The following is a 27,957-nucleotide window of genomic DNA, read 5'->3' as shown; positions in this document are numbered from 1 at the left end:
GTATATTACTGTTAACTTATGTGCTTGCTGTTTATGTGTTTGCTATCTTATTTATGCCTTGTGCTGTGTGTGACTGCTGATACTATGCTTTGCACCTTGACCCCGGAGTAACCCTGCTTTGTTGGGCTACATTCATGGGTATTCATGTAGAGTTGAATAACAATTAGACTTCAACTTGTTGGTTCAGTAATATCTTTCAGGAGAAGAAATCTGCTATCCCTTGTATAGTCTAGGCTATATGTGACTCCTGATCAATCCCATGTGGTTTATTTGTAAATAGCCTTGTAAGCTGCTCAGTTCAACGATTATTTAAGGATGGGCAATAAATGCTGGCTTAGCTTGAGATGCCCAGAGCTTGAAGTATTATTAATTTAAGAAAAATTAAGCTTAATGTGTTATTTTTACTTGATCAGGGAAAGTTGAGTTTGTGTAGGTGGAGTTGCTGTCTGGTGTAATCACAACGAACAGAACAAATCAGTGCAGTTATGGTTCTAGATTTCTACCTGGTTTAGCCATCCATCTGTGCACCTGGCAGGACCATAGTGCTTCACCTGTGAGACTGTCTTTGTGCTGCATTCAAATGTCTCATTTAATATGTGCAGAAATAATTGAGGCCATTTGTTTGGCAGCTGTGTTGGCCCTGTTTGTTCACAGGGTTAATCTGCCTCTCAGGGTCCACACAGTTGAAAACCACCAGTGTGACCACTGTTGCATCTCCAAAACTGCTTTTATTAGGTTTTGGCTCCTGCATCAACTCTGAAATGGCCTAAAGCACATTCCCACTTCAGTCTTTTTCTGTGCAACTGGTACACCTTGATATTCTGCAGAGTTCTTGTGTTTGACAAGATTGCTCCTTCTGTCCAGAGATGTAGCAGGTGGGTTAATTAGTCATTGTAAATTGCCCCATGATTGTTAGGGTTAAATTGGGGTTGTTGGGGATTGCTGTGTGGTGTGACTTGAAGGGCCATAAGGGTCTATTCTACACTGTACCTATAAATAAATTTTTCTTCATAGAGTCTAACTCATCGGATTGCTCTTGTTGAATTCCATGCCCATATGACTGAAGCTTTGGTAACAGGCTCCTCTTACTATTGAACAGAAATGGAGGTGATCCAAAGATCTATTGACTGTAGCAAACTTAAATGGGATTAAAAAGTTTTCAAATCTCCTGCACTTGATGTTCCAGAAGAGTCTGCAAAGACTGGTGGCATTGTGATGTTCCAGATCACCCTGGATTATGGAATAGTTCCAATATGTTCTTTGTAAATATAACAACCGTTCAGGAACTTTCTGGAAGGATTTCGTGGAAGGATATGAGCATGATTTCGTGAAAGGGAAATTCTTTGTCAAATATTTTTGTTTATGTTTCCAGCAGGATAAAGATGAAATCTGGATGTGAAAGGCGGTTGGAAAAAAAGGAAGATTCTGGTGGTTGTCAGTTATCATGAATAGAATAAAATTGGTTTCCTAGAATGCTTTCTGTTAGGAGGGATGTGGGCCATGACTGGCTGTTGGAAGTTTACAAAGTATATTGCAACAGATGAAATGATGGATATATTGGACTATTTGCTGATCGTACAGGCTAGGTGGGTTTGTGAGATGGAAGGAAAACTAAAAGCATTCTTTTTTTTGTAATTTATTTTTTATTGAGTTTCATCATCAAACAAACATTTCCACAGGATGTATTTCAGATACTGTACATATATATCATATAGTCGTATTTGTCACAAATCTCCACATAATATTTATCTGAAGTATACTCTTATAGAAAGAAGAGGAAAGAAAGAACAATCGAAAGAAGAAAACTATGTACAGAGTAGGGAGTGATTTTTTTTAAAACTATATTCATTGATTGAGAGAATAAAATCAGGCCTATGAGATGTTATGTAATTAAACCATTTTTTCCAGTATGAATAAAATTGTTCCAACTTATGATTAACAGGTGTTGTTATCTTCTCCATTTTGTAAATATCCATTGTAATTTCCATCTATACATTTAAAGTTGGGCTCTCCTGAGATAACCATTTCCTGGTCAGGGTCTTTTTACCAGCCACCAGCAGTACATTCATTAACTATTTATATTTATCTCTTTTCAACCATTCTTGAGGTATATACCCAAAATATATGGTCTTACTCTCTGTGTATTTATCTGTTAGTATATCATTGAAATTTGCAGAATATAACTTAATCAATCTACTCCCTGAACAAATAAGAACCAAGAAAAGTGAATAATAAAAAGAAAGGTAAGGAAGGTGTGGTTCCACGACTGGGGTCTCTAGATGACCCTGGGTTGGGCTAGAAGAAAAGTCTAGCCGTGGGGGATAGCCCCTCCTACCTGTGGGTTGAGGGCCCTCGCAGCAGTACCTATAAAAGTAAGTAAAAAAAAAACTATGTCCATTACACAGAAATGATTTCCCTGTGTATTCCTCCCATGTATATATTCTCATTTAGGTGGGGAAAAAGGGATGAATAAATGATTTAAAAAAAAATTGAGTAATATAAAATCCACATAACACGTATTTCTCGAGATAGGTATATCACCATCTATTTTTGCTTCCGTTTAGTTTATCAGCACTTTTAAAGTTAGCCAAACCTTATGGCTCTTCTGGAGGAGGTGAGGACTGCCCTCGGAGAACTGACAGTCTCTTCCTAAAAATCCTTCTCTCGTCCTGTTCCTGTCCCCTGCTTTCTAGGTTCTCTTACTATTTCCCAAGCAGTTCGGGATAACTGCTCAGCCAGAGTTTCCCTTGGTTTGACCACGCTAATGGGCAGTCCTCTTCTTCATGTCTGTAGTCGCCTCTTCCAGTGTCTGATATAGTCATATCCCTTCTTGGTAAAATACCCTTAGTTTAGCAGGGTACGGGGTTTGGAATTTAATCTTTTCTTGCTTTAATATTTGTTTCGCTTCGGAATATTCCCTCCGTTTCTGTAGGACCGCCGGGAGTAATCATGATCGAAGTATATTAACATCCTGTTCCAAAACACCTTCTTCTTACCCCAGGCCCTTCGTAGAATCTCCGCCTTGCTCTTGAATCGAAGGAATTTAAGTACTATGGAGCGTGGTTTACTTTGTCTGTCTCCGGGAGGCTGCTGCATGAGTGAACGGTGCACCCTTTCAATTTCAATCTCCGTAGTCTGAGGAACCTCCAGCGCTTCCCGCAGCAGCTTGTCTACAAAGTCCATCATCGGCAATCCCTCTGCTTCTTCGGGAACATGATAAATCCTGATACTTTTCCGTTGCGATCTTCCCTCCTGGTCAAGCAATTTACTTTCCTGTTGATTTAATATTTTTATCGTCTTACTTAGTATCTTTTCCACATTTTGCACGCGATCTTCCATCTTCTCAATTTGAGCCTCTGCCACCGCTATTTTCTGATTGACGTTGGCTAGCTCTGGCTTTTATATCATTGAGTTGCTGCTTTATATCTTTTTGGACTTCTCTTATCTCTTCCAGAATCCTTATGATATTTGCCACTGCGCCTGCACTAGGCCCAGCGTCAGCCACGCGCACGTGTAGGAAAGCCACACGCTATACCTCTCTCTTCTATAGGCTCCGCAGTGGTGCTTTTTTTATCTCCATTCTTTCTCCCCATTCTTGCCCCCCCTTATCAATTCAGATATTTTGAAAAGATCTTTTATTTGGTGGATTAACGGGGCAAAATATGTGTTTTTCCGGAGGAGCTGTTGACTTAAGCTGCCATTCTGAATGATGACGTCACTGGAACCACTAAAAACATTCTTAAAGGAAAAAGACAGGTTAATGAAGAAGAAGGTTGCAGATGGAATATAATGCAGGAAAAGTCAAAGTTATTTTTAATTGCTGTACAGGAAGATATCACTGGTTTATGAAATGCAGTAAGCAGTTGGGAAAGATACACATGTTGATTTGTGTAAGTTGGCATGTAAGGGTGTAGAAGCCTTTTGTAATTTTGTGGGATTTTGCTGAGTCCACAACTGGATTGCTCCTTAGTTTTGATCTCCCAGGATAGATGTGTCTGGATGGCAGTGTGGCTTGTGTTCACTAGGATGAGCTGACCTTCTAGAAATATTCTGTCAAGGTAACTGCCAAGTGCCTGTTTCTACTGATGGTTCTGGAACTAATGGGTGTAGTGGCAGGATAGGAGATTGGCATTCAAACAATAAAGTTCTCTAATTAGACAAAGGTAAATCTTTAAATTCTCTACTCTAAAACGTTGCAAATGCTTGATAATTGAGCAGGGAGAGTGGGTTGAGCTCTTGGCTCCCAGTGGAATGCTGCAGCTTGATTTGCATTGTGTAGAAAACAGTGTTTTTTTGGTTCCACTGTACATTTAGTTGTTTGTAAGACGCAACTCGTTAAAATAAGTAAAGGCCTAAATAGGTCATAGCCGGCTGGTGGCGTAGTGGCATCAGCGCCGGACTTCGGAGCGAAGGCTCCTGAGTTCGAATCCAGCCAGGCTCCCTTGCATGCTTTCCATCCGGGCTGGGTTGAGCGCTGAGCTAGCAACTCGGCCTCGTAAAAATAAGAAAGCCTTTTAAAATAAAACGGTGTCATGACGGTGTCCCAGTGACTCCACTCGGCGTTAAGGGCTTTCTTCTTTCTTAAATGGGTCATGATTGAGAATCCATTGTTGATAAAGGTGTGGAATGTGTGGGTTACTATTATTGGATGGTGTGGACAAGACGCTCCTTTAGAATTAGAAATCATTGGTGGTTGGAGGAGGTTTGGAGTGACTTGATGTTGTATTTTTTTTTAATATGCAGCAGGTCTTAGAACAAAGATAACGTAGTGTGGGTGGGGTAGTTTGACAGTTGTGCAATGGTGTTTGGGAGGTCGCAGTGGCTCTTTATCAAAGTTGGAACAAAAGATGCTTTTCCTTTCAATTAAACACTGCAGTTATGTTTGGCTTAAATACCATAAACTAAACAATATCATAGGCCTCTAGGAATATAAATATTACCAAAGATGTGTGGCCTAAGTTGACGGTGTGTTCAGAGTTGCTGCCATTTGTCATTTTTTATTGGGTTTGGAATGAGATGGTTTGAATCACGTGATTACCTGAATTGTGTAATGGTTGTTGCAAGTCAGTGCCTGAAATCTTTGTCAAGATGCACCTTTCAACCTTTTGTTATAGTTTTTGGCCACCACTGCATCATTTTAAATGTTTATTTTCATATGTGTTGCAGTGCAAAACAAAGTACATTTGAATAGCCTTGTAACGAAACAATTTTAAAAACTACTTGGGACATTGCAAAGCTCTATATATTTTGCCTTCCTCTTCTATTTTTGATCTCTACTATTTATCTTGTTGAATTATTTTGATTTTAATTTCATTCAAAAAAATAACTCTTCTATCTCTGTTTCCGAAACAGGTAACATGGTTTAATGCAAGAGAAAGGCTGAACTCTAGTTTTAAGGATTAATTTTCAAAATCAAAACATTTAAGTTCACAGTACTGGAACTTTTTCAGTAGCCATTCAGGCCAATGTGCCTTGGTTTTAAGGGTCAGTAAATCCACCAATTAATAGCCTAGTAGTCTTCCTTTCAACACCACTAATGTCTCTTGCGTAGTGGTTACCATAGCACAATTCATTAAATCCAAGAATTTCTAGTCTGTTTAGCCTGCTGTCTCAACCAACATGAAGACTCAGGGGTTCTTTTCTAATCTTGGATCCACTTCAATTTGATTATCTCCTCATTAATGCTATTTTGCAAAGCTGAAGTAGCAAATTCTTTGTGTGAAAGACAAACTTTAACAATTTTTAATTGGTCTTAGTAATTTCTTTCATTGGGCATCTTGAAAAACCATTTATAACTTATCAACTGCTAGCTTTAATGATAAAATAAGCTCTGCTTGGAAACCTAAGCAATTATTTTTTAGTGGCAAGATTGGAACCAGAGTTTGATGAATGAACTGGGATTAAAGAGTCTGCTTTCTTTTGTTTTTGGTTGGCCGAGAAACAGTTCAAAGTGAAAATGCAATTTAAAATTAGCAACATCTGTGACAATGAGAGGAAAATGTCACAGAACACCTTTCACAGTTGTGGGGTAGACTGTGCATGCATCGTTTGGAATTGTTGGCTCGGCGGAGGGCTTTACAATGACCATTCTGCCATTTCATCATGGCTGATTGATTTTCCCTCTCAACCCCATTTTTCTGCCTTCTCCCTGTAATCTTTGATGCGCTTACTGATCAGAACCTATCAATGTCCACGTTAAATATACCCAGTGGCTTGGCCTCTCCAGCATCTGTAGCAATTCTGCAGATTCAGCACTTGGCTAAAGAAATTCCACCTCATCTCTGTTCTGAAGGGATTCCTTGTATTCTGAGGCTGTCTCTGGTCCATAACTCCCCACTATAGGAAACATCCTCGCCCTGTCCACTCTTTTCATTATTCTTTAAGTAGCTGTTCAAGGAACCTCCTTTTCAACTCTTGTATTATTTTGGCATATTTTATTTTAATTGTGGGTGGTGTGATAAAAAAAATGCTGGGCTACCAACTGCAGTTATTGCTTACAATCTGTGAATGATGTTCACACTAATGTGCAAAGCTTTTGCCATCCTAACTTAAATTCTCAGATGTAAATTTGTCGTCTTGGCCTTGTTATTACATAAATTATCCAATGTCCTGGGTGGTTTAAGATAATGATTTAAGTTTTTGATGCAAAGTACTTGAAAGCTTAGCATCCTTTTTTTTTCATTATTTCTTGCCAAACATATATCATTGGAGTTTGAATGACATCTGATTTTCTGAGTAATGTAATATGGTTAATGTTACCTCGTCCCCAGATCAGTGGTGGTAGAAACTTGATATTTACCTTAAGCCAAAGATTGAGGTTGCATTTAAGTGCTAGTAGCGGAGATGAGCAGTATTGGCAGTGCTGTTCCCCCACTAGACCTAAGATGATGAACTTGTACTGGCACTGTTTTCAAAACTGATTTGCACTTCCTCTTTTTATATTGTCACTGTGCAGGAAGATGTTTATTGGTGGACTCAGCTGGGAAACAAGCAAGAAAGATTTAAGGGACTACTTTTCTAAATTTGGAGAAATTGTAGACTGCGTAATCAAAATGGATCCTGTGACTGGGCGTTCGCGAGGATTTGGGTTTATCCTCTTCAAAGATCCTGAAAGTGTAGAAAAGGTAGGATTTGGTATTCACTGCCAGTTTTAACCTGACTCCATTCAGGTTAAATGAGGATACCTGACTTCTTAAAACTATTGAACTATGACACTGCAAAAGGTTGAACAGCAGTTTTCTTTGGTTTCCATTTTACTTACTCCCTTCGAATCTACTGAAGATGGTGGCCTTTACTTAAGGTGGTGGGTAGACTATGTGCTCCTGGGTGTTTGCCCAATTGACTTAACATATTATTTTAACACATACCACCTATTCACCAGATCTTTTTGTAGGGTGCAAGTTTTACAGGGTATGAGAAAGTAAAATTAAACTTATTTTGTCATCATGTAATTGGGCATCCAAAGTATTGAAATATATTCAAGTTTTGGCCATATATAGCTGCCATGATGGTCTATGCAGGGTACGACAAAGAATGAGATGAATGATTCTGATATTGTTCTTGAGAGAAATATCTGAAATACCAAGGGAACTTGCTTCAGTTGGCTATCATCATCTGCGTTATCTACCTAAAGTTGGTTAAGAATTGATGATCTAGAGAATGCCTTCAACAATGCAGCACCTTCTTAGTGCTCCAACCCCAATGGAGCCTGAATATCAAGGGAAAAGTGCTACATTTATCAGAATATTGACTATTTTAAAAAGATCTCATGGGCAAAGATGTCAAATCACGCAGGTGTTTACTCAGGACCACTAGGTGTTTTCTTTGGACTCTTCAGCTTGTTCAGATACAGCTAAAGCATTCTCCTTGTCTTTGTTCTTGTGCATGTATTGAGCTTTGGTTTGTTAACCAGAGTTCTGCATGAGAAGTAGATAGAAATCATCAAAATTATCCTGCAGTCAGGCAACAGAATCTTTTTTGAAAATGCCAACTTAATGGCTACGAGCCACTGACCTAGGAATTGAATCTTATGGTTCTGAATACATATTAATTTTATTTTCCTTAAAAATAATCAGTGAATGCAAGCTTTATTCCAACTTTTTAAACATCCTGAATTTAAATCTCAATAGATATGCAATGATTTTGTATTTCCCTCTTCACGCACCTCATCTTTATTTCAAAGAAAAGAGTGTCTTTTTGAGGTAATGACACAAATAAAATTTGTATGATTAACCTTGAAAATTATGACTTTTGGAATTTCTAGTCCCAGGGACTTGATTGTTTGGGGTGGAAATAGAGTAAAATACACTCAGTGGCCATTCACTAGGTACACCTACAAATGTGCAATCAGCCAATCATGTAGCAGCAACTCAATACATAAAAGCATGCTGACATGGTCAAAAGATTCAATTATTTAGTGCAAACATCAGCATGGGGGAAGAAATGTGATCCAAGTGATTTTGATCATGACTATTGGTGCCAGGTAGGGTGGTTTGAGTATTACTTGGGATTTTCATGCACAGGAGTCTCTAGACTTTATATAGAATGTTCTGAATGATGGTGATGGTGTGTTTGATCACTGCAGCTTCTATGGGGTCAATCCGAGGTGTTATTGTCCTATTTTAAAATGCTTTCTTTATGATCGCAAGACCCTGCTGGACATTAAGAACTTAAAGTACTGCAGGACTACTCTGTCAGCGAGTTGCTCTTTAGCAGAAAAACTGGACAGTGTGGATAGTCTGCTGCCTGTGTCAGTGCGCGAAGGAGGTGTGCAGTCTAATGGCAAGTGATAGTCTTCGTCACTTTTCTTGTGATCGCAGGACCCTGTTGGACATGTTAAAGTGGAATGCTGCAAGTCTAGTTCACTGATTTATTGGCAGACAACGGGGGAGCTCTGAGCACTAGGCCTCAAGCTGCAGTGTTGCCTGTTTACAGCTGTCCGGGAGAGAGAAGCATCAGAATCGGTGTGGCATGGCGTCCAAGCTGGAGTTAGTGCTGCCCCCAGTGTTCACTCGGCAGAAAACTACATATTGTGTTCGACTGCAACATTCATGGATTCAGTGTCTTGGTCTATATTTTTTGTATTACTGTATTTTACTGATATCTTGTACAGTATGTGCTTTGTGTGGTGTGTGACTGGGGTACTGTGTTTTGGAGTAATGCTGTTTCGTTTGGCTGTATTCATGGGTGTTCATGTATGGTTGAATGACAATTAAACCTGAACTTGAATATTTTTTGTTTTGCGGAACACCTAGTGAATGGCAATTCTGTGGGCAAAAGTGATTTGTTCATAAGACATCGTAGGCAATTGGACAGACTTGTTCAAACTGACGGGAAGGTGACTGTAACTCAAAAAATCACACATTACAGCAGTGTTGTGTAGAAGAGCATCTCTGAACACACAACACACCGAACCTTCAAGTGGATGGGCCACAGCAGCAGAAGATCACCATGAGTTTCACTCCTGTACCTGATAAAGTGACCACTGAGTGTATACTTATTGAGCTATTTGCTTCAAGGACTCTGGCTAGTAGTTTTTGCATGTCAGTTATTGCATGGGGTGTAAGTAATATATCTGTAAATTGGGTTGAAGCTTTCTGTGAAATTAGCTTTTACCAGTGTGTATTAGAACATGACAATATACAGCATTAGAACTTTATAGATTGTTGTATTATATTGCTGTGGTATGGCTTAAAGTGCATTAACAATATTTTTTGTTGAAAATGTTGGTGGACTTGATATCTGCCATCTGAAGAAAATATTTACTTTTGCATGTCAAACTTTTTTGTGATTTTTATTCCTTACAAGCCACATTTTGATCCATAATTATACTTGCTCACTTCTAGTCTCTACAAATTATTTTGAATTCCTTCATTTTGAACACCTCATCTGGTGTTTCTTAGTTGGTAAACAGTAGCTATCTATATTAATAACTGATGAACTTAGTCAAGTATCAGAAGACTTGAGTACGAAGTTGGAGGCACAAGAGGTTGTAGATGCTGGAATCTGGGCCAAGAAGCTTGAGAGAATAAAGATATTTATGCAGTCTGTCCTTGTGTTGCAGCGGTTCCCAACCTGAGTCCATGGACCCCTTCCTTAATGGTATTGATCCATGGCATAAAAGTGGGGAGCCTCTGTTGTAGTGTGTCCTTATCCTGATTCCATTCTGATGGACCTGCACTGCATTCATTGTAGGCCAGTATATCGTGTCATCATAGTCAGAGTTCATTGCTAGATGATGTGCTTTTGTTGAATAAATGGGAATTGTTCTAATGTTGAGAAGGATTTAGCTATGCTAGCATTGAAGTTGGTTTGAGAGGAAGCACCTTTGTTGATACTGCACTCCCTTGCGCATTGATATAGAGTACAGTGCAAGGGTCTTAAGCACATTTATATAGCTAGGGTTCCTAAGACCTTTGCACAGTACTGTATCTGACAATGTGGAACAGAGAGTGAGCTTGTAAGTCTGGCAGGAGTAAAGGATATTGGGAGTGGCGATAGTGGGGTGTGCAGAGGGGGTGGTTGGGAGCGGTAGCAGAGGAGGGACGCTAGGGGTGAGTGGAGGGTGGATGCAGGCACACCCAGCCTTAAGACATCAGGCATGGTCATTTGATTCTAAACGTGGTTTATTGACCATTACAGAAAGTCTCTGGTGCTTCCCGCTCCATCCCCTCTCCTTTCCCCTTTTTCCAACAATGATTCCCCCCCCCCCTTCCCGCCCCCTTCCCACTCAGTCAACAATAGAGACCCACATAATCAGAATCAGGTTTAGCGTCGTTCACATACATCATGATATTCTACCAGCAGCAGTACAGTACAATACATAAAATTACTACAGTACTGTGCAAAAGTATTATACCTAGACATTACAGTAATGTAGATAATATTTGGTTATAAATTGGAGCTTGAAAAGCATGCCATTTTATCATGGTGTTACTGCCGCAAACATTACCATTGTGTTTGGAGCATAATGAAAGAAGCTTGGAGAAGTGAGCTCTTCACCCAAGCAAGCGGTCCAGTAGAGGAAAAAGAAGAATGTTTTTAAAAAGGTGGAAAGCTGGAAATATTTGTTGAGAGCTGTAAATGTTACTTGTTCTTGAAAACTTGATTACTTACGGCCCATTACATTGCTGGTGTTTAGGGCAGCAATGAAGGTCCTCCATCTCAGACGGAGTTCAGGGCTTCCTCATTGTGTTAGTAACTTCCTCAGTTTTTCACTGACAGTCATGCAAGGACCTGGTCGAGACTCGGGAGTACAGTCGCACTCAGATGTAGAAGGATTCTTCATTGCCTTTTCCATAACAGTTTTATTTTATCAGTCAGGGTTGTTAGCCCTGAGCTGAGCCCCTGAACCTGGAGGACCAGTGGGCCACTTATTTTGGCTTCAACCTTTTGACCTGTTTGGCATGGTTGACCCTGCCAAGAGCCAAAGCATAAAGCCCTGACTCCAGCCAACATAGCTCTCTGGGTCATTGAGGCATGTAAACTTCCAGACCATGACAAGGTTGTGGTCCGCTTGAGGTCTTGAAAGCTGATATTACTTTTATTTGCCAAAGTTTTATTGTGAAGGTGAATGGTGGGAACTATTGCAATGCAGTTTTGACTTGAAGAAACTCAATAGCAATGTATGGTATTTGTGTACTGCACTTTATTCCTTCTACCATCAACATTTTGACTTACTGGTTAACTGCGGTAACCTGTATTTAAGCTTATTTTCATTGTCCTTAATTTTCCGTAGAAGGATGCAAAACATGAAAGTGGTGGAAGGGGGAATCAGTTGAACACAGTGAAAGAAGTTTATACTAAAGAGGCAGATTTTTACCCCCAAGCATATCCTCACATTTCAGGAGCTAATTGCTGCACATTTTTTAAAGCAAATCTTGTATGTGTTATGGAGCATCCAGTTCACAGCCACGCTTATCTAATACTTTTGAAGTTAAAAAGGATGAGGGGTTTTATAAAGCACTGCTTCTGGTGACTGATTATGAGATACATCTGCCTTTGAATGCAGCAAGGGAGCTTGTTTGCAAGTCCCATGGTGAGAATCTCCATGAGTGCTGTTTGCTTCAGGCTATGGTTCAGTTGAGCTTTGAAACTTGGCTTGGATCTTGTAACTCGCTGTACACAGAGAAGGCAGTTGTTTTATGTATAAAGATGTCAAATAAAAATTTTAAGCAAATGCTTGGCTGCACTTAGCCTACTTTCTGAATTCCATTAACTATGATGTAAATAAGATGACTTCTCAACAGAGTTGATGAAATGTTTTTCCCCATATAGTTAATGTAGTGTATGGCCTTTTTCAAGTTCACCTTGGCAGATCATGTTGGAAGCTATTTTGTTTGCACTAAAAACCCAATTACATGCAAATGTACTTTCTCCTTGCATTTTTTGTGACTTTTTTGGCCTATAGTCCTAGTGCATTTCGTATTGTCACAAGTATGATGGTGCATGTTGGTAGTCAAGTTATGAAGAGCAAGATTCGAGAAGTAATTATTGCATCAACTAATGTCTAGAAGTCATTGTTAAGTGATAACAAAGCAGTGTTTTTATGAAAAGGATGTTTTGTTTAACCTATTAGTTCTTTTGAAGATCTAAGTGGAACAAAGATCTAAGTGTGAAGGGGAACTTAGGAATATATTTGGATAGAGTATTGTTTCCTTTTTTATTCCCTCCATTTTTATTCCATTGACCAATGAAGATCAATTCCATTTGCCTTAATTACTTATGATACCAGTATTGTAACTTCCTGCATATGATAGGGTGCCCCTTTAGTTATCTGCACAAGATAAGGACTTGTGGAGTTGAGTACTGTTGGAGGTTTGGTTAACAACTGGAAGTAGTAACATGTAAAGAACTGGAAGTGGTTTTCAAGTTGATGAACAGTAATTATTTAGTACTGGGACTGTGAGTCCTTCATCAGTTATTAATACAGATTATAACAGAGTCATATATCTGAAAACATGGATATAAAGGTTGGAGATGCTAGAATCTGGAGCAAGAAACAAACTGTTGGAGGAATTCAAGGAGCCAAGCAGCATCTCTGGTGGCAAAAATGGCTGACATTTTGGGCCAGGAACCTGCATCAGGATGAGTTTCTGTTACCAAAACACATCAGTCTGTTCTTGATAAGTGTATTGAAGTATCTAGCCTTTGGGATGTGAAAGTTGTGATAAATTGATACCTCACAGTTGGTGGTTCTGAGAAGATGCTCTCATTTAGGCCTGGCAGTGAAGAATTACGAATTACTTTTCTTATTCTTAAATCTAGAGTTGTCCTCTGGCATGTTGCTGTTGATATTTAATGCCCAGAAAGGCAGGGGGATAAAATCCTCAAACTGCCATAAAGCTGAGACACTTGAATATATCGAAACCAAGATGAATTGTATCTTCATTTTTTAAAAAAAAAGGCATGTTTAGAGTTTTATATTTCCGCTCAAGTGTGAAACAGTGTGTGAGATTTGAAAATGATCTAGAATTTTAAATAGTGACAAATTAGTGTAGTAGCAAGCCTTTCATAAAGTTTACCTTGGAAATCAGAAGTTAATCTGAAACTACCAGTTCAGTGGTGAAAATGCTTATACTGATTGTCCCCTCAACACTGGGGAAATTTAATTTATTTGTTCTGCAGTGTTGTTGCTTACATCAGGCTAGCTTTAAAACAGATTTCTGGGTAGTATTGCCAGTTATTTTATGGGATTTCTTAAGGTTAATTGCTTACTACTTGTACAGATGGGTTTAATCATTTGTGATGGCCATCCATGCACAAATAATATGGCAGCCTAGGCAATGTCAGAAACCAGACTTGCATGAATTTGACATGTCTGCTCAGTCAGTTGACTGGCATGCTGTAGCTGTCCCTGTACTTTGAATACTTGAGCAACCAAGAGCTTCAGAATCGAAGGGGTCAAAATTGATTGTGAAGAATTAAATAGCTTTATAGCTGTGTACTAAATTAATATTCATGACTGAATTTCAGTTGTTTTAATGCAAAAACTAATGGAGTGGATGGCAAATTGACAGCTTATTATGTGTATGCTAGGTTGTGGCACTGTTTGGACAGCTGTGTGAATATATATGTAAGAACAAATTAGAGTCCAAGTTAATATCACGTGCCTTCAATTATTTTAAAAGGGATATTGGTCTCTAGAAGGAAGAATTTTTATTAGATGTATGTATCTTGGAAAAAAAACGCTAGTGAGTGGAAGATTGAAAGGTTTTGTTCAGAATTTGGTTGTCCCTTTGCATGAATCACTGAAAGGGGTTGTACAAGAAATTAGGAAGTCAAATGACATGTGGGTCTTTCTTGCAAGAGAAGTTAAATACAAGAGTAGAAATATTTTCCTTCAGTTGAATTCCTGGCTCATCCAGATTGAGAATATTACGTGCAAATCTGTCGGCTCCAACCCTCTGTGCTAGAAAGCACATATTTGCCATAGGGAAAGTTTAACAGTGAGCCACAAAATTGGTCTGTTATATGTGGATAATTAAGTGGATGGGGCCTATACACTCAAGTTTTAACTGAATGGGAGCTGCTGTGATTGAAACATTCAAAATTCTTACAATATTTCATAAGTAGATGTGGAGTTGATGGTTCCTTTGGAGATCTGGGAGTCTCAGAATAGGACGGAGACAAGAAATATCTTTACCTATAAGATGTGAAAATCTTTGGAGTTTATTCAGGAAGACTGAGCTATGTCACTCAATATATTTGAAGATAAAGATTAATAAATTTTTAAGAGGGATATGGGGTTTGTAGAGGATTCTGATAAAAGTAAAAAGTTCAGAGTGGAATAAGTATCTATAGGCAGTCTCCAGGATATCACAGGGTTCTTGAACTGTTTCTAATAGGAAACTGTGCATGAAAGGGTCGCAGAACCAGCTGTGGTGGGAGAATGCTAAGGCAGAGGAAGAACAGCTACCAGTGGCCTCGCTGATTCATTGAGTGAGGCGAATAAGTTTGCTCATGGGGTGCGGGGGTGTGGTGTTAGAGAAAGCATGCAGAAATGTCCCATTCCTGGCAGCAGATAACTTGGAACTGGAAAATTCATCCTGGTGGTCTCCTAAAAGCTTGCTTGTATATATGGGGTGTCCATAAGTTGAGCATTGGTTTTGTTTATTATAAAAGGTTGCATGCAGGACAGAGTACGTGATTTAAGGAGGGAAGATGAGGGTTATTGAATATTCACAGTATTCGTTGTAGTGGTTAGTGCAGTGCTTTACAGCACCAGCTATAAGATTGGGCTCAATTCCCTCCATTGTCTGTAAGGAGTTTGTATGTTTTTCCCATGGTTGCATGGGTTTCCTCAGGGTGCTCTGATTTCCCCTCTCATTCCAATGGCATAGGGTTAGCGTTGAATGAGTTGTGGACATGCCATGTTGGTGCTGGAAGTGTGGCAATACTTGCACAATCTGCACTGATTGTAAATTATGCAATTCACTGTTTCAATGTACATGTGACAAAGTTAATCTTATAGAAAGAATTTCCTTTATAATAACTTTTTCCAGGGATTTCAGAACTTAAAGAATATACATGTAAATTAATTTCATTTGCTGGTTTAAATAAACTTATACAACAACACTAATTTAACAGAAGCATTATAGATCAATCTTTTGTTTTAACATTCAGGTATTAGATAAAGAACACAAACTTGATGGAAGAGTTATTGATCCCAAGAGAGCACAAGCTATGAAAGGCAAGGAGCAGATCAAGAAAATCTTTGTGGGTGGGTTGGATCCTGACTGTCCAGAAGAAAAAGTGAGAGAATACTTTGGAACTTTTGGAGAGGTAAGATCCTTGTTTGTACTCAGAGGTACATAAATCTCTTTTTACCATGAATGTATCAGGGTTCACAAATTAACCTGGATTGGAAACCTGTGTCTACATAATTTGCGTCCAAGAAGATATTATTGATGGTATTTCTACATTAACCTTTTTCCAGCTAATCACTTTTGCCAGTTCTTTGCTGTTACTGGGGCTTTGGTGATTATCTGATAATGTGCATGTTTCTTTGCAAAATACTGTTTGAATCTTGATTTTTGTTGAAAACTGCTTTCATTGTTGTCATGAGCATAGGAGGTGGGGCATAGTCTGCCAGCTGAATTTGGTTATAGATAGGAGTTTATATGCACATAGGTAGTAAGTTATAATACTGTGGATAGACACTCATTTTGGGTTAAAATACCCTGTTCCCACGTGAATGTAGAGCCAGGTTCTTTTATTTTCCAGCTTATTATGAGTGAAGTAAGTCAGGTGATTGTTCTACTCATTGAAATCAATGTTATGCATAAAAAAAAGGAACAAACCGCTGGAATACCTCAGTGGGCCAAGCAGTATATGCAAGAGGATGGTCGATATTTCAGGCTGAAATATTCAGAGGAAATGACCAGTATCTAGAAGTGAGGAGGAATTAGACAGGTTGGTGGAACTGGATGAAGTGTCATAATGGGCAGGGAGAGCTAGTTAGGAGCGGTGGGGGTGTTGTTAAGATGATGGCTTGTAAATGATTGGAGGGGTGCAGAAAAGGGGGAAGAAAATATATTGTGGATTTAAAAAATTGGTTGAGGGATTTGAAAATAATTTCAAAAGGCAGAAGGAAAGTATGTCTGAAAGTTTGTTTTGGACCAATATTGTCATTGATGTGAAGGAATCTAGAACTAAATCACTAAGGGAACAATAAAGTTGCTTTCCCTGAGGAATTTAGAAAAAATAATGATCTTATTCCTTAGATTGAATCCATTGAACTTCCCATGGACACAAAGACCAACAAAAGGAGAGGATTCTGCTTTATTACATTCAAAGAGGACAACCCAGTGAAGACAATTATGGAGAAAAAGTTTCATGATGTTGGAACAAGCAAGGTATGGTAAATTTTTTTTATATTATTGGTAATTAGTCATCGTACAGCATAGAAGTGTGCCCTTTGGCCTACACTATTCCCACTTGCCTGCATTAGGTAATAAATGCTGGTTATGCATATGCCATATTAATACTTTGTCAATCAAGGATAAATGAAAATCTCAATTATTTTTTATACTGTATATCCCATTCATAATTGAAATAAGCTTTCATATAATGTTATTTCTAGACAATATTCAAACATTCAATTGCTGTTATGTTTTTTTTTTAAAAGGTTGAAATCAAATTGGCCCAGCCAAAGGAAGTCTACCAGCAACAACAGTGGGGAGGCAGAGGTGGATTCACTGGAAGAGGACGAGGTAGTGGAGGTATAATGTATGGAGGGTAGTGATCTAGCAGGAAACGATCATTGCATTTATTCCATACCTGTATAACTCTCGCCAGCCTAGGCAAATTTTGTAATGTCTGCTGGCCATTGAGCTTTTTACCATGGCCTGGGAGAGCTGTGCAGCCAAACCTTGGTGGGGGTGGGGAATTGATGGTTGGAATGACAGCAACTTCTGTCACATCTAACAAGTATGAAATATATACTTTTAAGAGCCTATAAAATCTAAACATTCTGTCAATGCATGGATTAAGGCTAGATTTGCTGTACTGGCTTGAGTGCAGCCCTTAGCCCTGTGAAGAGTTTTGAGTTGTCAGTGAGCAGTTGTGCTATTTGCTCAACACCAGCCTCTACACACTGAACCCTGGGCATTTCATATCTGTGGCTGCACCAATAGAAAGCACCAGGTACCCGGCAGAGTAGTAGGTAATGATAGGAAGGGGAATAACAACCTCTCCATGCTGATGTGTGGCCAATTCATTTTTGCTGGAGTGCCCACCGAAAGCACCAGGTTCCCAGTAGAGCAGTACACAATGATAGGAAGAGTGATAGTTTGTGGCAGGTGCTTGATGCACCAAAGTGAGAGGAAGGCATGCTGTCAATAACACATCATTTTCAATGTAATGCTATAATAACTTGATGCTGATTCCATCACTGCTCTTGTGCCTGTGAGCACACCTCCAACACAAAACAAGGTATCATTGGGTCATGAAATACAAATTTATTTATCTCAATTAGCGATACTGGTGGGCATGGCTACCACCTTTGCAGTTAATGCATCCCCCCCCCCCACCAAAAGATCACTTGGCTAAAAGAGCCGCTGATGAAATGTTTACATAAAGATGAGGCTTGCATTTAGAGTACAATTCGTGTCTTCAGATTGATCCTACATGCTGTTAATGGGGAAATATGATTGCCTGTGCCATCTTAAGTTTTAAACAGAATTCCATGAACATTTGCAGGATGGGTCATTTATCTGTTGAAGTGAACAGATCTATAACTCTTGTGCTTTCATAATTTGCTTTCGTAACTTTTTGTTATTCGTCCACCTTAGTCACAACTGTAGTTGAGCATGGGGTAAACGGATTGCTGTAGTAAGGATTGAATAAAATGGATGGTGCTGCAATTGACAATTTGAGTCCACTTTGAATGCTAATAATTTTTGTTTTCCCTTTCTAGGACAAAGTCAGACCTGGGGCCAAAGCTACAACAGTAACTATTGGAACCCAAGTTATGGAAATTATAACTATGGCTATAACCAGAATTATGGTGGATATAGTGGCTATGACTACCCAGCATACAACTATGGCTATTATGGTTATGGACAGGGATATGGTGATTATAACAGTAAGTTTCAGAGACCAGGAGTCAATTCTCAATAGTTTACTAGACAAAATCCAGTAAGTAGCCCCTCATTCTGTTAGTCTGCTGAGTTGCTGATCTTGGTTAATCTGTTTTGGAGAAAGATTTTCAAAAAGCATTGCAAAATGGAGAGAGACTTGCTTTGTCTCTCTTTAATAGTGAGTCACACATCTACCTATAGTCTTTACATGGTGTGGAGAAACCTAGAAAGTATGTAGTTTTACCCCAGACATTGTTGCCTGGCTAATGGCTTACTAGGGAGGCAATTGGATTTTCAAACTCTGGCATTAGATGATCTGCATTTGGGTGGTGGTAGGTGTAAAATAAAAATTTAAATAACTGAGTTTTCATAACCACATCACACCCTAAACAATCTGCAAGCAATGAAATGCTCATTTCAGTAAGATACTGTTGTAAAATTTTATTTTATTCGATACAGCATGGAATAGCACTTAGCTGTCCTTTGAGCTGCACCACCCAGCAACCCAGCGAGTTAACCCTAGCCTAATTACAGGACGATTAGCAATGAACAATTAACCTGCAAACTGGTGCGTCTTTGGACAATGGGAGGAAACTGGAGCACTCGGTGGAAACCCACGCATCCACGGGGAGGACATACAAGCTCCTTACAGAGGACACTGGGTTTGAATTTCAAACTCCGATGCCCCGAACTGTAATGGCATCACCTTTACTGCACTACTGCGATGGTTAACTCAGTAAATTTCTGCCAAAGTGTAAATATCTACCAATTTGTGTACAGCAGTACTTCAAAAACAGCAATATGTTTAATAACTTTATCATCTATTTAATATGTTTGTTGAGGAATATTAAGTATTGGCAATGAAACCCCTTTTTAGTGAGCTTCTCTAGAGATGCCCCTCGTTAGCCCCTCATTAACAGCCACTAGACTCAACTGTGAGAAAACTACCTTTGTCAAATTCCGTTTATCTAGGGTCAGTATGATTTCAGTCCCACCAAAACCGGGAAGTTGGGATGTCTCAACCAACCAAACCCCAATCTGTGCAAATACTGCCCCCGTGCAATTAGTTGTCAGCAAGAAATAACTGATTGTACACTGCATATGATTATAAAGAAAGTATATTTACAAATCTCAGTATTATTGAACAGTTAGTAGGAAAAAGAAAAGAAAAAAAAATAAGGAGTCCATTAGTTAACCCAGTCCAAATGTGCACACAAGTCAAAACTCATCTTAATTGTCTGTAACTTGCAAGCTGGACCCATGGCTTGCATGAAAGCTCACACCACCTTCCGAATCTCACTCAAAATCCAACTCAAACAAACAGACTTCCCCACCGGTGTATTGGTCCTTCCTCCTTGAAGCCATTCATGTGCAGAATGATCCTTGTGCAACAGGGACGGAATCCTCAGCCAACTTCCGTGCTGTCTTTTCCCAGCTCCCACCCAAAAAAACCTTAACCCACACCAGTGTCCCGTCACAAAAACTTCTCTGCCCAACGTTCTCTAGAACCTTCCCCCAATTCTATCATCCTAATTGGCTGACATGACATTTCTCAGTTGAGCAACGTAGCCCTTCATTAGCTCAAACCCAAACATGCTAAAAGCAAAACAGACTGCTCTTACAGAACTGCTACAATGAAACATCTGCAGCATAGCAGTAAAAATCTTATCCAGGGTGTTACAGCTGCAATTGGGCCCCTGGCTCTTTCCCAGCTCTCCACGCCTAGTAGTGAGCATAACATTTTGCAGAGTCAGTGCTTGGAATATTGTGGTTTCAATTCTCGCCACTGTCTGTAAGGACATTCTCTAGTTTCCTCCCACATTCCATAGATTTACAGCTTAGAGTTAGTAAGTTGTGGGCATACGATGTTGACACTTGAAGGCTGCCCTAGCACATCTTTGTGCTGTTTTGGCCATTGATGCAAACGATATATTTCATTGCATGTTTTGATGTACATGTATCAAATAAAGAATCTTTTTATTTAATCTTTAATATTTGATGTCAGAGACGGTGCCTCTGACAGGATAATATACTTACTGCATTGGAGTGTCATCCTAAATTTTTGTGCTCAAGTCCTTAGGCTTGAACTACAACTTGAATTCTGAGGTGCACAATTGACCCAATAAGCCATTGCTGGTGTGTTCAAGTTAGATTGGTTGAAACATTTCCTTGGTCAGAGAAAAGTTATGATGCAGGATTTTCACTTAGGCTCACTATTTATTGGATCCTTTTATGGACATTTACTTGTCGGTAGTTGAGAAGATTGGGTTTTGGTCCATTCATTAGATCATAAGGCATGGGAGCAGAATTAGGCCATTTGGCCCATTGTGTCTACTCCAGCATTCAATCATGGCTGATTTATTATTGCTGTCAACCCCATTCTCTGCCTTCTCCCTGTAAATTATGTTAGCATGCTGAGTCTCAGCTCACATTAGAACAGTAACTTCATTAAGGTAGTGAGTATTGATTCCTGTGGAATTGATAAGTAACAAGGGAGCTTAATGCCCTCTCTTCTATACCCTTTTAGGCCCCAGTATGTATTTCTTTGTTAGCATCCTGTGTCTTTGAAAATCTGTAGTATTCTAGCAATGGTCTTCCCTATTTTGCAACAGTGCCTTTTCATACCACAAAGTAATTTTTTGAGATGGTAGAATCCCAGAATATCTGTGTAGTGAAATGCTGCAATGGCCTTAGTTATGTTCCCACAAGAAGAGTATGCTATCTTCAGATTACAGTAGAATCCCCTTCATTGTTGACCGGATGATATCTGCCTGTTTTAGGCAGGTTTATTTAAATAGAATAAACCTTTACCTTAAGAAGGTGGCTTGTGATGCTCTGGCAGAGCAGTACATTGGAATTAACATATCCAGTGGTATCTTTGCACCTTCTGAAAACAGCAAAGGCCAGAGGATATTGGTTGGAAGAATATCTTGAAGTGAAATTTGGTTTAAGTGGAAGTGCCTGAGGTCAGCACTATTTTGTTGATTAAAGTGGTAGTAGATTAAGTACTTATATTTGAAATAAACTTTCAGGTTGCGCTGATACTGGATAGAATGTATGCAAATTTAATCTGAGGGGAATTTGAGTTTGGTCTATCATTCTGTGTGATCAGGAAAGACTGGTATCTCCAGTCTGTTAAGTGTAAATGGAACTTACGACACAATAAAAACCTGGTACTGTATATGAAAAAAGGAATAAAAGTTGAATACAACTCTGCCCTTTTCAAAACCTGTCTAGTTGTTTGGAAAGTTGCAAATTGTGTGTGTCAATAAAAAAGATTTCAAAGAATGTTATGTAATGTAATTTCTCTGTCCAAAAGGCAGCCAACTTTTCCATTGTATAGGCAAGTTGTCAACCACTTTACACATAGCATGCCATCAACAGCAATAAAAATGGCTGTGATTTGTTTGTGTGCAGTTGAGTGTATATTAGCTTCCTGTTTCTTGGAATAGTACAAGAGATTCCTTTTCGATTATACAACCCCTCTGTTTAACATACCATAAGATTAGGAGCAGTATTAGACCATTCAGTCCATTAAGTCTGCTCTGTCATTCCATCATGGCTGAGCTATTATCCCTTTCAACTCCATTCTCCTACCTTCTCCTCATGACCTTTGGTGCCCTTGGTAATCAAGAACCTGTCATTTGCTCTTTTAAATATACCCTATTACTTGGTCTCTGCAGCTGTCTGTGGCAGTGAATTCCACAGATTCACCACCCTGTAGCTAAAGAAATTCCTCATCACTATTCTATAGAGGCACTCCTCTATTCTGAGACTGTGCCCTCTGGTCTTAGAATCCACCATCATTGGAAATCTTCCCTCCACACCCACTATCCATGCCTTTCAATATTAGATGAGTTTCAATGAAATGCCCTCTTCTCCCCTCACCTATTTTTCTAAACTCCAGTGAGTACAGGCCAAGAACCATCAAACTCTTCTAAGTTAACCCTTTCATTCCCAGAATCGTTCTTGTGTATCTCCAATTTTGTTAGATAAGGGGCCTAAAACTGCTTACGATACTCCAAATGCAGTCTAACCAATACGTTATAAAGCTTCAGCATTACATTGTTGCTGTTACAGTGCCTTGGAAAAAGTATTCATCCCAACTCTTTGTTCACATAAATGATTATTACAGCCAGGGATTTTGATCAGTTTAATTGAGAATTTTTATTTGTGAATCATGTGCTCCTTTCTTTCACTGGGCTCAAAAGACAGGGAAAAATATAAAGCATGAAAAACTAAAAACTCAAATTGGAATGTCAGCAGTTCAATGGTATTTATCCTCCTTTGCTCAGGACTTGCTGAACCACCTCTCACAGCTTTTACAGCCGGTAGTCCTTTTGGATAAGACTCTACTAACTTTTGCACAATGTGATGGAGCAAGATTTACCCATTCCTCCTTGCAAAATTGCTCAAGCTGTGCCAGGATAGTTGGGGATTGGCGGTGGACAGCAATGTTGAGGTCTTGCCCAGAGATGTTTGATCAAGTTGAGGTTAGGACTCTGACTGGACCACTTAAGGCCAAAAGTTTTCTTTATTTGAAGCTATTCCACGGTTGCTCTGGTAGGGTGCTTTGTATCATTCTCCTGCTGAAAGATGAACTTCCACCCTAGTTTAAGCTTTCTGGCAGAGGCTAGCAGGTTTTTAATCCAGGATCTCTCTGTATTTAGCAACATTGATCTTCCCATCAGTCCTGACCAGGTTTCCACTTCCTGCTGGTGAAAAGCATCCCCGTAGCATGATGTTACCACCACGATACTTTATAGTAAGGATGGTGTTACCTGGCTGATGCACAATTTTAGATTTACGCCACATGTACCACTTAGTTTTGAGGCCAACAAGTTCCACTTTACTCTCACCCAAACATAAGACCTTCTTCCACATCTTTACAGTTTCTTCTAAGTGACAATTTGCAAGGATATACATTTTTTTATAGTCAGGACTTCTTCCTTGCTGCTCTTACATAAAAACAGTTTTTGTGCAGGGCCTTGGAGATTGTGGAACCATGAGCTTCATCTCCAATTGCAGCCACTGACTTGTGCAGCTCACTCGGAGTGGCTGTTGAAATCACAGTAATTCCTCTTACAAGTGCCATTATTCTCTGGCGGCCTGACCTAGACAATGTGACTGTGGTTTCATATTTTTTCCACTTTTTCTCAATGGACTACACTGAACTCTGAGGCATATTCAGTGCCTTTAGGATGGTTTTGTACCCTTCCCCAGATTTGTGCTTCTCTGTTATCATTTCCCTGACTTGTCTTGAATGCTCTTTAGTTGTCATTTTGGGTTGGTCTGACAGGGAGAGGGGTATTTATTCAGGTGATCCTTCAATTTTCTACATCTACAAGTTGGGTGAGTTTGTAAGGTAATATACAGTATTGCACTGAGGAAAGTTAGTGTAATAATTACAAAGGAGATGAGTACTTATTCAGCCTCAGTTTTTGTTTTTTAGTAAATTGTTGACAGATTTTGGAATTTTTCTTTTGATTTGACATGCACAATGTTTTGTAGATTTGCTCAGAAATCTTACCTCAGTATATTTTAAATTTCGAAAATGAGACAGTAAAATGTGAAAATAGTTGTGGTAGCTAAATATTTTTTCAAGACACTGTATATTCTAGTCTTCTCAAAATTAATGCTGACGTTGCATTTGCCTCCCTTGCCACTGACTCAACCTGCAATTTAATCTAGGGAATCCTGCAAGAGAACTCCCGAGTCCTTTTGCACATCTAATTTCTGAATCTGCCCCCTGTTTAGGAAATAGTCTATCCCTTTATTCCTTCTAACAATGTGCATGATTACATACTTCCCTATTCAATGTTGCATCTGCCTCTTCTTTGCCCATTCTCCTCATCTAAGTCCTTCTGCAGACTCTGCTTCCTCACCACTACCTGGCCCTCCACCTATCTTCGTGTTATCTGCAGACTTGGCTAGAAAGCCATCTATTCTGTCAACCAAATAATTGACATATAAAGTGGAAAGAACCACCACTAGTCACCAGCAGCCAAACAGAGAAGGCTCCCTTTATTCCCACTTTTTACCTTCTGCAGTCAGCCAATTTTATATTCATGCCAGTATCTTTCCTGCTAGTATATTACCTCATTGCATTACTCAGTGCTGTGATGGAAATCCTGGATTTTGCATTCCAACTATAAGAAAATCAGCAGATACTGGAAATTCAAAGCAATACACACAAAATGCTGGAGGAACTTAGCAGGCCAGGCAGCATCTTTGGAAAAGAGTAAATAGTCAACGCTCTAGGCCAAGACCTGGGTTCTCTTTGCATTCCGAGTAGGAGCTTGGAACTCACTGGTTCCTTAACAGAAATGAGGTTGCCACCATCTGAGCCAAACTGACACTCCGGCAAAAGTTTTGGCTGAACAGCAGTTTAGTTCAAAAGGTGGTCAACGGCATGAGAGTTGACAAATCCTTTTCTTCAACTAATTTTATTTTCAGGTCAACCAGGCACCTATGGTAAAGCTCCGAGGAGAGGAGGAAGTGGCCAAACTCAGTATAGGCCTTATTAGATGACTTGGCTGTTCCGAAGCTCTCCAGGAACAAGGTAAGCTGTGTTTCTTGGGTTTTTGAGGCCAGTTTGCACATTTAGAATTAAAAAGCTGGTTCAATTTTCATGAAGTTGCCTTGTTTTAACCCTGTAGCAGATGCCCTAAAATAATTTTTTAAAAAAGATTAGTTCATCTGAGACCTTCACTTTTTACTGATCTAAGCATGCATAATAGTATCTGTAATATAAATTTTTATTGGCTATCATTTGCCTCAAGTTTTACATTACCATCGTCCACTTTAGAGCCTTTAAAACTACTGTATCCTTCATGAAGCCATGTAAAATGAGCATGATTGCTATCCAAGATCAATAAAGAAAGCACACAGATTCCAAGTTGTCAGATGTATTGGTTGTGAGAAGATGGTAGCTTTAGTTATAAGCTCTCTCCCTGAAAAGGTGGTGTGAACATAGGTTGAAGAATTCTTCATTCTGCACAGACAGAAGTCCTGTGGCTTCCTTCTGTGCCATAAATGCCTCTGATCTATTTAGTGGAATGCTAAGAATGATCTTTTCTGAGAGATTTAAAGTTTTTTTTATTAAAGATCATGTGAAATTAACCACTGGTTTGCAAAAACAGAAATCCACCTTAGTGAATTGTAGCAGATTTTAAAATACTATTAAAATGTTTCATGATTCTTTTTCACAGACAGTCTGTGGGCCTAAGTGAAATTTATAAATTTTACTCGGGTAGTGAATTCTGCTCAGCAGTGAGAGTTGGTTAGGGAAGGAAAGGACATTATACCATTTTCCAATTCATTGCCTCTTTATGGTCATCTCTGACCTAATTTGGCTTTGTATACTGCTCCATACAGAACTGTTTGGAATCAGTAGAGCCCAAATGATATTTAATTGAAATAATGTAAGTTTTTTTTAGAAAAACATTTCACTGGACAAGCTAAAAGTTAAACTGCAAGACTTGTGAAATGGGCAGTGGTTATCACATTGTGAGTTATCTATTTTTGCATGTAGTATCAACCTTGACTTTGTCTCCAGATTGAACTAGCTCTTTAATTTCTGTGCTTAATATAATGTAAATCTATTAATTGTTTATCTTTATGCTGCAGATATATAGTATATTATTCTAAACATTAAATATGGGTATAACTTTTTACTCTTACTCCCATTTAGCTCTTTTTGAATTTTTGCATAAATATTTTCAGCAGTAAATTGTGTAAGGATAACCTAGAGATATTTGAACACTTAATGAGTAAAAGATCTCAGGTAATGTACCATAATGGGTTTTAAGAACATCAGAGCAACAACCTGATAAGAATTCTACCAGTCTAATTCTGACTTGTACCGTTATGTTTGTACCTGCCAGTGGGAACTTCATTGCAGGCCATGTCACCATGACCACACGATTCGTACAAGCCTGCACATTGTGGACAGAATTCGAGATGCCCTGTGGTATGGTCTCTTCCAACCTTCTGTCTCACCATAAAGATTAAAGACAGTTTAAAAAAAAAACTCTAATTATACACTTTCATTCACGCAGACATTGTTTTTCCTTTTTTTAGATAAAATTATGTAGTCATATTTTCTTTACAGGCTCAAGTTAAGTGGTAATATAGCCATGACCTCCTGTTTCTTCAATGGATAAAGCCGTTCTTACAAGTTGTGCTTTCTTTTAGTAGTGTGTAATTTGGTAATGTACTATCAATCGCTAAATAATGCTTGCTTTTTTCTTTCTATAGCTCAGTAGTGATGCGTGACTGATGAATGTAATGTTAATGGATTTGTATATTTTTACAGCATCTGCAGTGTGATTATATTAATATATTGTAAATGCAGTTGGCTTAACAACTGAAGGCTGGGCCCGAGAGCATGGAAGACTTGGGTAATTCCTTTGAAGATAACTACCAATCAAACAAAATATAGTTTTGCTCATCAAACTAATTCTTTCCGCTACTTAAATATTGGTAAAACAGTAAACATGTCTCGGCCAGCCCAGTACTTCACATGGTTAGTATCTGCTTTTATAAAGCTGAGGTAAAGGCTTAACCCCATGGTTGTCCCTTCTGTTTTTCAGGCAGCGACAACTCTTATAACAAGAGGGAATAGACATCTTTTGAAATCCTTTAAGAGAAGAAATCGGTCACAGATTTTTTTTGCATTATGGGCAGTGTTGAATTTGGACACATTACTTTTCCTTTGTAATTTTTCTTTTTTAATGCAAGTAATACTTGACTGTGACTTTTTTTTGTAAAGGGGACAAAAGTTGTGTAAAGTTTTTAAACTAATATAATGTATCACCATTTAGTCTTACTGCTGGTGAGCACGTCGTGGATCAGTGTGGCAGATGTAAGGGGAAAATGTGTTTTTTTTTGTTGTATGAGCTCTGTGAAATATTTCCATTTGTAACTCCTCCTGCGTGATTAAATAAAAACGTTTGTACATGTTCTTAGCATCTCAATGTACTCCTTCCTTTATGCTCAAATTCTTGGCTCACTCACTCTAGAAATGTTCAAAGTTAATAGTACTTAAATAGTACATTAATGTGGATTGTAGTACTACCATAATGCAGTTTTAACTTAATATTATCAATGATTGTGTGTTGGCTTTGACTAATCTTGAGTTTTCATTTGTAGCTTGTTAGTTGATCTCACTGTAATGACAATTGATTTCTGGCTAAGAACAGTGTGGGTTGAGGTTTTCCCTTTTTTATATATATATATGAAAAAAAGGAACACTGCCTGGAAATGGTCCAGAAACCATTGTACATTGGTGCTTTGGTTCAAAATGTAGGTTTGTAAAGGACCAACATAAGCCGGTTGGTGCTACAGTGTCATTCACACTGGACTTTGAGGTGAG

The 27,957-nt window shown here is 38.9% G+C and overlaps 1 protein-coding gene across 3 annotated transcripts in view; it reads left to right on the top strand.

The window, feature by feature from the left end:
* Positions 1-27,546, top strand: part of LOC140212098 (heterogeneous nuclear ribonucleoprotein D-like) — a 35,857-nt gene extending 8,311 nt beyond the window's left edge. The window contains exons 2-9 of one of the 3 annotated variants that reach the window (XR_011889645.1): positions 6,956-7,124; positions 15,625-15,783; positions 16,725-16,856; positions 17,129-17,222; positions 18,419-18,586; positions 25,038-25,143; positions 26,468-26,553; positions 27,176-27,546. Coding sequence is in view for 2 of the 3 variants with exons in the window: in XM_072282622.1 (XP_072138723.1) it covers positions 6,956-7,124; positions 15,625-15,783; positions 16,725-16,856; positions 17,129-17,222; positions 18,419-18,586; positions 25,038-25,108 (793 nt within the window). In the remaining variant the exon portion in view is untranslated. The remainder of the gene's footprint in view (positions 1-6,955; positions 7,125-15,624; positions 15,784-16,724; positions 16,857-17,128; positions 17,223-18,418; positions 18,587-25,037; positions 25,144-26,467; positions 26,554-27,175) is intronic. The other 2 variants (XM_072282622.1, XM_072282623.1) reach the window with 2 other exon arrangements.
* The last annotated feature ends 411 nt before the right edge of the window (positions 27,547-27,957 follow it).

This window comes from Mobula birostris, chromosome 18, assembly GCF_030028105.1.
Source record: "Mobula birostris isolate sMobBir1 chromosome 18, sMobBir1.hap1, whole genome shotgun sequence".
NCBI lineage: Eukaryota > Metazoa > Chordata > Chondrichthyes > Myliobatiformes > Myliobatidae > Mobula > Mobula birostris.
Note: the sequence above shows the minus strand (reverse complement) of the source record. Positions and strands in the feature narration are given on the sequence as shown.